The 12,921-nt window shown below is 46.4% G+C and overlaps 1 protein-coding gene across 2 annotated transcripts in view; it reads left to right on the forward strand.

The window, feature by feature from the left end:
- Positions 1–12,921, forward strand: part of wdr17 (WD repeat domain 17) — a 63,346-nt gene that overhangs the window by 32,326 nt on the left and 18,099 nt on the right. For both annotated transcript variants that reach the window (XM_037254217.1, XM_037254207.1), the window contains exons 18-21: positions 1,201–1,326; positions 3,095–3,250; positions 3,521–3,585; positions 9,575–9,707. In XM_037254217.1, the coding sequence (XP_037110112.1) occupies positions 1,201–1,326; positions 3,095–3,250; positions 3,521–3,585; positions 9,575–9,707 (480 nt within the window). The remainder of the gene's footprint in view (positions 1–1,200; positions 1,327–3,094; positions 3,251–3,520; positions 3,586–9,574; positions 9,708–12,921) is intronic.

Raw genomic sequence — 12,921 nt, forward strand, 5'->3', positions numbered from 1 at the left:
ACACTTAACATGCTGGTGGAAACTAGGGAGTGCTGCTCTCAAGTCTACATGATTAAAGTCCCCTGCCATGATGTGGACTGCGTCAGGATATCTGCTCAGCTGGCTGCTAATACTGCCATGTAATCGTCCAATAGCTAGCTTAGCATTAGCCTCCGGAGGTATGTAAACAACAGCCGTCATGACTACGGTAAATTCTCGAGGGAGGTAAAAGGGCCTGCATTTAATAGTCACATACTCCAGGTCCGGGCAGCAGTGACTGTCTACAGTCACCATATTAGTACACCAGTTGTTATTGACGTACATACAGAGCCCCCCCCCTTGCTCTTGCCGGAGTTCTCAGTCCTGTCATGACGCTGTGTGGTGTAGCCTGCTAGCTCGATAGCAGAGTCCGGTATGAGTGGATGAAGCCAGGTTTCGGTGATCAGCACCATGCAGCAGTCCTTCGCGGTCTGGTTCGCAGACATCTGTAGCCTTAGTTCATCCATCTTGTTAGCAAGAGACCTGGCGTTGGTAAGAAACAGGCTAGGGAGCGGTGGTTTGAACGGCCGCTTCCGTAGCCTGGTTAGCGCGCCGGCCCTGCAGCCTCGTTTTTGCCTCCTCTCTCTGATTATTTTTCATGTACAAATATTTAATAACTTAAACAATTATAAAAAGCCACTATGTTCATTGAACACATTACTATAGATAACTGTCACCTGTATAAACGTAGGACTAGATTGCAGAATTAAATATGAAAAGTAAATACTGGGAAATAAGTCTACTGAATAGGATTCCACTTTTGATGTGAAAGATGTAATGCCGGATTGCCTTTTGATGCCACAGATTACACTTTGGAGAACGATTGGATCAGGTGTTGAGCGACATGGTGCTTGATTGTTTGCGAGCTACAGAAGCATGGACAATCTTTCAATTATGTGCTGACGTGCATATATTATCAGAAGAGTGCTGCTTTGGTCTGGTGTCTCAGCGACTTCATTTACATGAATCACCCAATTGATTGTACTTTAATGAAACTGCTCCAACCGATTTGTGACCAATATTTTTTTTTTGTGGGTGTTTTTCCGTTGCCTTCCTGTATTTAATTTGTCAACTCTGGCCATGTGTAGTCCTTTGAGACCGTTCTGTGATTAAGAGCTATATAAATAAATTATACTTGACTTTGGACTAATTTACTTATGTGCATGCGTTTTTTCCTGCTAGCCTCCAGGGGGAAGCAGCAACCTGTGGGACTTGGTATCTGTCATTAATGGGCAGGACGACTCACTGCTACCAGGTAGCTACAGCAAGGGTGTAATGCACATGAAACATCTACTGAAGTTTAAAACAGTAAGTATCTGTAACAAATGTGTGTGGAAGCTGATTACTCACTAAACAATGCAGCAGTCATAACCACCATCCTACCAAATTAAATGTCATTTTTTATTTACTGAATAATTAGTATGAACAACTGATTATCATGAGCAGAGACAGAGCGACCATGTGCAGCACAGATCTTTATTGAGTTGGGAGGAAAGGGGAAGTGGAAAGCTGGATAATAGGGAGCAACACGGGCAGAAGAACAGAATAACAGGTCGCGTAACTGACGGATAGCATACAGGTATCAGACAGGTAGAAAGCCAGACGAACCGACACAATCAATGCTGATGACTGCATAACAGGACGAGAGGGGCAGGAGCAGAGAAAGAGAACTGTCCGAGGTTCTGATCAGTGCCAGGTTGAGAACAATTGACCGAAGGTAAATCACTGGATGGCAGGTGGAACGAGCATGTGACACTGGTATTTTATATCTGTGATAAATTTCCGTAGAGCACAGACACAAGATTGTGACCACTTGCACAATGCAATTTTTCATTTTCATTTTTTTAACACCTTAATTTAAATTCAGAGCAGGCCAGTTGGAAGCAAGGCCTCCATTGCAGTGTTGTCAAAAAACATTAAAACTAAAACCAAACCTGTAAATGCAAGCTATAAACAGAAGAAGAATACCCGCCCAAACAAAAATCATACGTTCAGAATGTAGTCCATGATACAATTCCTCAAATGAACAAAAGAGATTAATCAGCCTCCTGCAGCTGAGGCAAAAGATTATTCCATGGGCATTAGCAAATACAAACAGGAGATCAACTCACTTAAACTGGAACTGAATGGTACTCTGGTAAGGGTCCCACAGTAGTGGTGAACTCTATTGTGTTTCTGAGATCACAAAATGTTTTACACCTTCTTACCCTGTCTACAATTAATTTCCCCTTTAGCTATAATCACCTATAGCCCGGCAAGACCGACCTCACTCTTTGCCTACCACTTAAGCTCTACCCAGCGCCTTTCCCACAAATTGGGCGCAATTACTGTACTCATAGTTTATGTAATTGAAAATACACACAGACAATAACAAACAGGACACAATAGATGAACTATATGTGAGATTTAAATAAGCGTCCACTTAACAGGCATTTGGCCAAAAGCCTCTCATTAGGCCATCCATCCATCCATCCATCCATCCATCCATCCATCCATCCATCCATTTTCTGAACCGCTTAGTCCCCACCGGGGTCGCGGGTGTGCTGGAGCCTATCCCAGCCGTCATCGGGCAGTAGGCGGGGACACCCTGAACCGGTTGCCAGCCAATCGCAGGGCACACAGAGACAAACAACCATTTGCACTCGCACTCACACCGGGGGACAATTTGGAGTCTTCAATCGGCCTACCAAGCATGTTTTTGGGATGTGGGAGGAAACCGGAGTGCCCGGAGAAAACCCACGCTGGCCCGGGGAGAACATGCAAACTCCACACAGGGAGGGCCGGAGGTGGAATCGAACCCGCACCCTCCTAACTGTGAGGCGGACGCGCTACCCAGTGCGCCAACGAGCCGCCCTCATTAGGCCAAGCTGTTCCTATCTACCAGAGCAACCAGTCCCTGAAGGACGCAGAGTATGGACTTGTAAACTCTCTAGTACAGTTGCTTTGTAAATTGGAATGGTTGTGTTGTGTATACAGATTCATGCATGTTCACTCTACCTATGAGTTGACTCATTCTTTGACCATGATTACAAAATTATTTTTGTCTATCCTCTCCTCTTTTTGTGTTGTCCCTCAGTCTGAAGCCCAGGAATTGACCATTGTCAAGATGTCTAAATTCGGAGGTGGTATTGGTGCTCCGAGTAAAGAAGAACGCCTTAAAGAAGCAGGAGATATCCATTTGAGACTAGGACAGATTCAGCGATACTGTGAATTAATGGTGGAGCTTGGACAGGTGCTGCATGTGCACTTTTGCACCTTACATGTTTGTTCTGCGTAGTATACAGCACACGCACTCACACTTTACTCAACAAATGTGTTTTTGACCCTTATAACTACAATAACAGCAAAAAATAAATATTTTCTACTCGTGAAGTGAATCCATTTTAACAAACTTAAGTTTGTAACTTGTTTTATCTATCTTTTGAGGACAGATCAAAGAAAAGGGACTTGTTGAGAATGTAATGAATTCATAATTAAGTGTATAAATATTTCTTTCTCGCAGTGGGAGAAAGCATTAGCTGTAGCACCAGGAGTATCCATGAAGTACTGGAAAAAACTGATGCAAAGGTAGGTTTTTATTTAACTGCACCTATACTGTATATTGATCAATTATGCAATAAGAATACTGAGCAATGACCAATGAGTGTAGCAGGACATCACTGAGGACAAACAGGGGTAGACAAAATATTAGCACAGGTAAATTATGATTTGCTTGCTGAGGCAATGTGACAAAAGAGATTTTCAGTGACACAACTTTGAGAAGGCTCTGAGGAATAATTTGAGGTATTGTAAGATCAACGTACGAATAAAAAAGACACCAATACCACAAATGCATTAAAAAAAACATTATACTCTGGAGAAATATACAGTAATCCCTCGCTACATCGTGGTTCTTTTATCACGGTTTCACTACATCGTGGATTTTTTTCCAAATTAAAAAAATTCTAAAAGTCAAAATAAAACTTGTAAATTGAGGAATTATGGCATAAAGCTTGCCCACACGCCAGCAGAAGGCAAGGAGTGCCCACACAATTGCAGTGCGTACACTTGTACCTTTTTATAAAGAAATTGTTATAATATTAAGAGTTCTGAAAACATATTTACAGTGTTGTACCTTGTTATAGAAAAACTGTTATAATAATAAAAGAGTTCTAAAAATATATTTACAGTATGTACTCTTGTACCTTGTTATAAAACATTTATAATAATAAAAGTTGTTCTAAAAACATATTTACAGTATATGTTAAGAATTCTCCATGTTATTTGTTATTCAGCCGTGCTTTGATTTGAGGTAGGGTGATTTATTTTGAAGGCCGTTTTCAGGCGATACCACTTCCTATTTTACGTTCGTTTACATATGTCGTGTCACGTTCCCACGTCACCTGACTTCCAGCCTAGCCCGACTCATGGAATTGCCAGCACCTGCTACAGCTCGTTAGGTTCCCTATTTAACCTCTCTGTGTTCTGCCAGTGGTTGTCAGTTCGTCTGATTACCCTGCCCGTGATACTGCTGCCTTTTTGTCCCCGGACCAAACTTTGTAGCCGACTACTTGCTTGTCCTTCGACCACGCTCCAGATCGTCGCCTGTCCTGACTACTTGCTTGTCCTTCGACCACGCTCCAGATCGTCGCCTGTCCTGACTACTTGCTTGTCCTTCGACCACGCTCCAGATCGTCGCCTGTCCTGACTACTTGCTTGTCCTTCGACCACGCTCCAGATCGTCACCTGTTCTGACTACTTGCTCAGCCACGCCAGCCAGACCGCAGGTCCAGCGTTCTACGTCCCCATTTTCCCTTTTGCCAATAAAGGATCGTGCTGCACTTGGTAGCCCTGTCTCTGTTCCCTGACAGAACGAACTGACCAAAAATGCAACCAGCGCACGATTCCTTAGACATGGACCGCTTGACCCACACGGAGTGGGAGCTCAGCAAGACCTCAGAGGAGATGGCGGCATTAACTAGGGTCGTCCAGCAGCAGCAACAGCAGCTCCAGCTGCAGCAACAGCAACTGCAGCAGCAGCAACAGCAACTGCAGCAGCAGCAACAGCAACTGCAGCAGCACCATCAGCTCCACCAGGAACTGGTAGAGGCTCTCAGGGACCTCAAAGACTTGGCTCCTCTGGCTGCTGCAGACCGGTTTGCGCAAGCTCTGTCCACGACCGTTCCGCTCAGCCCCGCCGATCAGCCCACCGTTATGTCCACGCCCCGTCCTGCCTCGGCGCCCGGGCAGCACGTGGACGTCCCTGAGCCCAGACTCAGCAACCTCGCGAGGTTCGACGGTGACCCCAAGTACGTCCGGGCCTTTCTGACAAACTGCCGCGTCTTGTTCGACCTCCAGCCCGTCACATTTGCCACGGAACCAGCCAAGGTGGGTTTCGTGCTCACTCACCTGACGGGCGAGGCATGGCTGTGGGGAACGGCAGAATATGAGCGGCAGGGACCCGCCTGTTCGTCGTTCGACGCCTTCGCAGCTGAGATCCTGCGCGTGTTTGACTTGGGCTCCGCCTCGGAGGACGCCTCCACAGAGCTCCTCACGCTGCACCAAGGCAGCAGATCCGTCGCCCAGTACGCCATCCGGTTCCAGACGGTGGCGCGTCGTAGCGACTGGAACACCCCGGCTCTCGTCGGTGCCTTCATCCACGGACTCGCGGAGTATATCAAGGACGAGATGGTGTCCTACGAGCGCCCTCAGACCCTTGAAGTGGCCATGGACCTGGCAGCACGGGTGGACCGGCGGATCCAGTCAAGGCGACGCGAGGAGGGTGACTCCGCCCCCCCGTCGCCGTGACATCAGCCCGACACCTCGGGTGTCAGGGAGAGCACCGTGTTTTCCGCCTGACCTGTCGTCCGCCAGGGACCCTGTCCACGTAAGTCAGCGCGCCTTTACTGCTCCTCACACCCAGCCCAGCTGGCCGGAACCGATGGAGATAGGACGCACCTCTCTCTCTGTGAGGGAGCGCAGTCAGCGCATCAGAGATAGGCTTTGCCTGTACTGCGGGGGTGAGGGTCACTGGGTGGCCTCTTGCCAGAAGAGACCTGAGGGCACCCGCCAAGCAGGGATCCGTTTGGGGTCGGTTTTCTTGCCCCCCACCACCTGTCGCGAGTCCCTGCCCCAGAACCGCTATTCGACTCCAGCCCGTGCCCTTGCCTCTCGGCCCTCCGCTTCTCCAGCCCGTGGGCAGCGGCCGCGGGTCCGGTCTCGCCGTCGGCCGCGGCGTATGGCCCGGGCCCTTACTCGGCTGCCGTTGCGACGTCCGCAGCCGGGTTCTGCTCCAGTGGGCGGGGTGTTATGGTCTGACCGGCTTCCTGCTCGGAGTCGTCCGGTAGGGACCCATTCGGTTCCCGCGCCGGCCCCCTGGTCGGCATCTCCCGATGCCGCTGCTGGGGAGGAGGACTGGGCGGTGGTGCCGCCTGATGACGGGGCTTGGTCGACGTGTTCTGACTCGGACTTGTTGGACTATTGACTGACGCACGTCTTGGGTTCCCCTCCTCCCGCCCGGCCTCCTGCTCCGACTCGGGGTTCTGTTTTTGGGACGTCGGGGGCCGTCCCTTTGGGGGGGGGGTTCTGTCACGTTCCCACGTCACCTGACTTCCAGCCTAGCCCGACTCATGGAATTGCCAGCACCTGCTACAGCTCGTTAGGTTCCCTATTTAACCTCTCTGTGTTCTGCCAGTGGTTGTCAGTTCGTCTGATTACCCTGCCCGTGATACTGCTGCCTTTTTGTCCCCGGACCAAACTTTGTAGCCGACTACTTGCTTGTCCTTTGACCACGCTCCAGATCGTCGCCTGTCCTGACTACTTGCTTGTCCTTCGACCACGCTCCAGATCGTCGCCTGTCCTGACTACTTGCTTGTCCTTCGACCACGCTCCAGATCGTCGCCTGTCCTGACTACTTGCTTGTCCTTCGACCACGCTCCAGATCGTCGCCTGTTCTGACTACTTGCTCAGCCACGCCAGCCAGACCGCAGGTCCAGCGTTCTACGTCCCCATTTTCCCTTTTGCCAATAAAGGATCGTGCTGCACTTGGTAGCCCTGTCTCTGTTCCCTGACATGTCGGTTACAGTGGTACAGGAGTCATTGGAGATGTAAGTGGGTCTCCTAACAAGAGAAATGAACGATCACATGTGTCTAACCTTTAGGACAACGTAGTTTGCTCCAAATGTTCGTTTAAATTCCTTTAGAGGTCCGTTTTCGCGTGTTAGCACGATCGTGAATTAGCATCTTTCCGCTAACTCGTTAGCCTGCCCAGTACTTCTTGTTAACATGTTACACGCACACACGTATAATATTTATATTTTCAATATTTATACAAAATGTTCTATATGTTATTTATACTATTAATGTATTATTTACATCCATCCATCCATCCATTTTCTGAACCGCTTAGTCCCCACGGGGGTCGCGGGTGTGCTGGAGCCCATCCCAGCCGTCATCGGGCAGTAGGCGGGGGACACCCTGAACCGGTTGCCAGCCAATCGCAGGGCACACAGAGACAAACAACCATTTGCACTCGCACCACACCTAGGGACAATTTGGAGACTTCAATCGGCCTACCAAGCATGTTTTTGGGATGTGGGAGGAAACCGGAGTGCCCGGAGAAAACTCACGCTGGCCCGGGGAGAACATGCAAACTCCACACAGGGAGGGCCGGAGGTGGAATCGAACCCGCACCCTCCTAACTGTGAGGCGGACGTGCTACACAGTGCGCCACCGAGCCGCTATTATTTACATGTTTGAAACAATTATTTAATGTTCTAATAAAAAAATTTGCACAAATGGTTTCATATACATCTATTGACACACAAAAAATGTACAGATAAAAAAAAAAGTACAGATGAGAGGCTCACCGTACTTCGCGAATTTCACTTATCGCGGGTGGTTTTTTGGAACCAATTATCCACGATAAACGAGGGATTACTGTGCATGGTTACAGACTTAGTTTATGCCCAAGAGATACTTGTATGAGAGATACTTGAACTTTTCAGTGAGAAAGTAGTCGAACGTACAGTTGTGCTCAGAAGTGTATGTACCGTAATTTTCGGACTATAAGTCGCGTTTTTTTTCATAGTTTGGGTGGGGGGGCGACTTATACTGAGGAGCGACTTATATGTGAATTTTTTCAAAATTAAAAAAAAAAAAGTGAAACCGCGATAAACGAACCGCGATCTAGCAAGGGATTACTGTAATTTGAATTTCAAGTGACGTCGGCAGCGCGGCGCGGCGGTTGTTTACATAAAGGACAAAGATTCGATCACGGGATGACGAAGATGACGAAGGGCCCCACGTACTACCGGCATCATTAGCGGCTTTGTTTGTAAGTGACACGGAGGACGAAGAGTTTGAAGGATTTAATGATTTGGAGTGACACAGAAGGTTTGAAAAACTATTATGGCTTTTACGCACGCCCGGTCCTACTCTACGGAGCTCTCTTTCACGTCCGTGGATGGATGTCGGGGGCCGGCGCTCGCCTGGGTGGCTGTCTGAGGACGGTGGATGGGGCTCGGACACAGCTTTTACGCACGCCCGGTCCTACTCTACGGAGCTCTCTTTCACCTCCGTGGATGGAAGTCGGGAGCCGGTGCTCGGCCGGGTGGCTGTCCGGGGACGGTGGATGGGGCTCGGACATGGCTTTTACGCACGCCCGGTCCTATTCTATGGAGCTCTCTTCCACCTCCGTGGCTGGAAGTGCCACCTCAGGGGATGGAAATCCACGCCGCCACACGCCTGAAAGTCAACGCCGGTGCTTGGGGCCGTGTTGCGGTGAACTATTTATGTTATAATTATTTGATATATTTTATTTCGTTTAGCAACTTGTACATGGTTTTATTGTTACAGTTCAGCAGTTGTTGGCTCGTTGAACTCTTGTTTTGTTAAATAAAGAGCCGTTTACCAAACCCACATCTTTCCTTGTACTTTGTTAACGCTACAATATAGTTATATCCTAGATCTGTGGAATAACGACGAGGCTGACGTCAGGGCGCGCGCGCGGCGTTGTTGACAAAGGACGAGGAATTTGATCGATGGATTTAATGATTTGGAGTGACACAGATGGTTTGATAATATTATTGCTTATGTAATAGTTATTTGATATATATTTTATATATCGTTATATGGGCCTGTGGAATATTTTGAAGTGCAAGCGCCGCGCACCCATTGTTGACATAAAGGACGATCGATGGATTTAATGAATTGGAGTGACACAGATGGTTTTATAAACGTGTTATTTTTGTAATAGTTATTTGAATAATTCTGAATGTTACGTCAGGCCCGTTCTCAGCTCTTCGTTTGTGTTTATATCACGTTAGCTTACCTATTGTTTAGCCCGTTGTTGCTCGTTCATGTCTGTTCTTGGTGTTGGATTTTGTCGAATAAATGTCCCCCAAAATGCAACTTATACTCCGGAGCGACTTATATATGTCTTTTTTCACGTTATTGTGCATTTTATGGCTAATGCGACCTATATTCCGGAGCGACTTTTAGTCCGAAAAATACGGTAATCTTACGTATGAGCACAATTCTACCTTTTTTTTAAATGTCTGTTATGGTTGTATTGTAGGAGAGCTGATCAGCTGATGGTGGAGGATAACGATGATGCAATCCCGTACTGCATTGCTACAGGAGACGTTAAGAAACTTGTAGCATTCTTCACTGGCAGAGGACAACTGGTTGAGGCCTTACTAGTTGCACAGGTACATTGGGGAATACCACAATAGCATTTTATTCACGACAGATAATTGACTGGGTTTAAATGGGAGTCTAAAATTATACCCATTACGTGCGTGGAATTTAGAATTAAGTTTGTTACATTGAATATAATTCTAGGGCAAGGGGATTTTTATTCTTTTAATAATGTAAGAGAAATGATTACTTATCCCTAGCTTTGAACTTAGCCAGAGAATTTTCAAATATTTCTAAAGAAACTAACTAAAGTTGCTTTTTTCTCACACAACACAATAACACCCTGACAGGTACCAACAGACAGCAGGTTAACATACTTCAGCAATCTTTCCCCAACTTTGACTCAAATTTATTCTTTTATTTACTGTATTTTCCGGACTATAAGTCGTAGCTTTTTTCATAGTTTGGCCGGGGGTACGACGAATAATCAGGAGCGACTTATATATGAAATTATGAACAGTTTATTACTTGATCATCATGAACACATTACCGTATTTTCCGGACTACAAGGCGCACCTAAAAACCTAAGATTTTCTCAAAAGCCGACAGTGCGCCTTATAGTCCGGTGCGCCTTATATATGGACCAAATTCATAAATTTAAACTGGCCCGAAGCATTGTGCCATGAAATCAATCATAAGTGGCCCGCTGAAGACTATGAATCATGAATCAAAAAGACTATGGATCATTATTTTGTGATTATAAAGTACCGTTGTTTTCCATGTATAATGCGCCCCCATGTATAATACGCACCCTAAAAATGGCATGTCGATGCTGGAAAAAAGCCTGTACCCATGTATAATACGCACCCAAATTTTGACTTTTTAAAGTTTTTTTTTTTTTTTTTTTTTTTTAAAGTCCCAATGATCGTCACACACGCGTCTGGGTGTGGTGAAATTTGTCGTCTGCATTTGACCCATCCCCGTGTGATTTTGATCCATCCCCTGGGGGAGAGGGGAGCAGTGAGCAGCAGTGGCGCCGCGCTCGGGAATCATTTGGTGATCTAACCTCCCAATTCCAACCCTTAATGCTGAGTGCCAAGCAGGGAGGCAATGGGTCCCATTTTTATAGTCTTTGGTATGACCCGGCTGGGTTACTTAAGTCCATAAACATAAAATTATTTCAGAAAAAAGATCATCTTTGGGAACAACCGGATGTTATTCTGCCGGTCAGTATCACTGCGCATGCAGTAGCAAACTCGATAGCGAAGAAATATGTGAGACTCTCAACGGGATCACCAATATTTGAGTGATGTTCCAGTTATTTATCACAATTATTTATTATTATAGTAATAATATATATAATATATATAATAATTATTTATTTATTATTCACAATTGTCATGGTGATCTTTCTGGTGATTTCTTAACTAGGCTGGATGTATTTTTTTTGTTGGCGTTGATTTCTCCGACTGCCCAGAAAGGCATCACCGCGATCAGTTAGGTTAAAATGAAAAGAGAGGAAAGTGACGTTGTAAAGAACCATCCGTGACAAGATTTTCTTCAAAATTTGTTGTATCATGATTTTCTTCACAAAAAAAAAAAAAGTAAAAATAAATAAATAAATAAAAACTAAAAATAAAAATAAAAATTGTACCCATGTATAATGCGCACCCCAGATTTTAGGACAATAAATTAGTTAAATTTTGCGCATTATACATGGAAAAAAACGGTAATTTGTTGCGTCTGAAGTTGAAATAAAAAAGATAAAATGGAGAATGATTTGATTTAGATTAAAAATCTGACATGATGCATTAATGGTGCGCTTTATAGTCCGGTGCGCCTTATATAAGGACAACGTTTTAAAATGGGCCCTTCATTGAAGGTGCGCCTTATAGTCCGGTGCGCCCTTTTAGTCCGGAAAATACGGTATTTACTTACTCGTATAGTTTTATCATGTCACATGTTATTTTCACGTTAAACCGCAAGAGGGCGCACTAGGCCTGTGGAATAATCGGAACCGCAACTGACACTGAGTCTGACTCTAGAGCCGCACGTTTACAAGTGACACGGAGGACGAAGATTTTGTTGGATTTAAAGATTTGGAGCGACACGGATGGTTCGATAAAATTGATATTTACGTTATAGTTATTTGATATATCGTTTGTATATAGTTCTATAGGCCTGTGGAATAATTAGAACCGCAAGTGACGATGAGTCCGACGTCAGCGCCGCATGCACTTCCGGAGTGAGCAGCGGCGTTGTTTACAAGTGACACAAAAGATGAAGATTTCGATGGATTTAATGATTTGGAGAGACACAGATGGTTTGATAAAATTTTTATTTACGTTATAGTTATTTGGTATATAGTTTATATACAGTGATATAAGCCTGTGGAATAATTGGAACCACAACTGACAATGAGTCCGACGTCAGCGCCGCATGCACTTCCGGAGTCAGCAGCGGCGTTGTTTATAAGTGACACAAAGGACGAAGATTTCGATGGAGTTAATGATTTGGAGTGACACGGATCGTTTGATAAACTTGTTATTTATGTTATAATTATTTGAATAACTGTTAATATGTTACGTCAGGCACGTTCTCAGTTCCTCGTTTATGTTTATGTAACGTAGGGGTGTCCAAACCTTTTGCAAGGAGGGCCATATTTAGTAACGTGAAGGGGCCCGGGGGCCAATATTTGTTGTCGCTTCTCTCCCGGGGGGGGTGGGGGGGGTGCTAGTGGGACGTCCAACGCTGCGCGTTCCCTTCTCTTCCGGGGGGGGGGGGGTGCTAGTGGGACGTCCAACGCTGCGCGTTCCCTTCTCTTCCTTGCTAGTGGGATGGCCAACGCTGCGCGTTCCCTTCTCTTCCGGGGGGGGGGGGTGCTAGTGGGACGTCCAACGCTGCGCGTTACCTTCTCTTTCGGGGGGGGGGGTGGCTTGCTAATCGGACGTCAAGCGCAGCGCGTTCGCTTCTCTCCCGGGGGGGGGGCCTAGTGTGACGTCAAATCAAACGCTGCGCGTTCTCTTCTCTTCCGGGGGGGGGGGGGGGGGGGGAGGGGCTAATCAGACGTCAAGCGCTTTGTGTGGCGGGCTCCATCTACTGTGGGAACTGAGAAGTGCTCAAGCTGTTGTGCGGGCCACATTCAATTATGTTTTCAGGCGGGCCAATAAAAAATGGACCGCGGGCCAACTGCGGCCCGCGGGCCGTAGTTTGGACATCCCTAATGTAACGTTAGCATACCGTATCGTTTAGCCTGTTTTTGCCTATTCATGTCTGTTCTGGGTG

Source organism: Syngnathus acus, chromosome 1 (genome assembly GCF_901709675.1).
Source record: "Syngnathus acus chromosome 1, fSynAcu1.2, whole genome shotgun sequence".
Classification (NCBI taxonomy): Eukaryota; Metazoa; Chordata; class Actinopteri; order Syngnathiformes; family Syngnathidae; genus Syngnathus; species Syngnathus acus.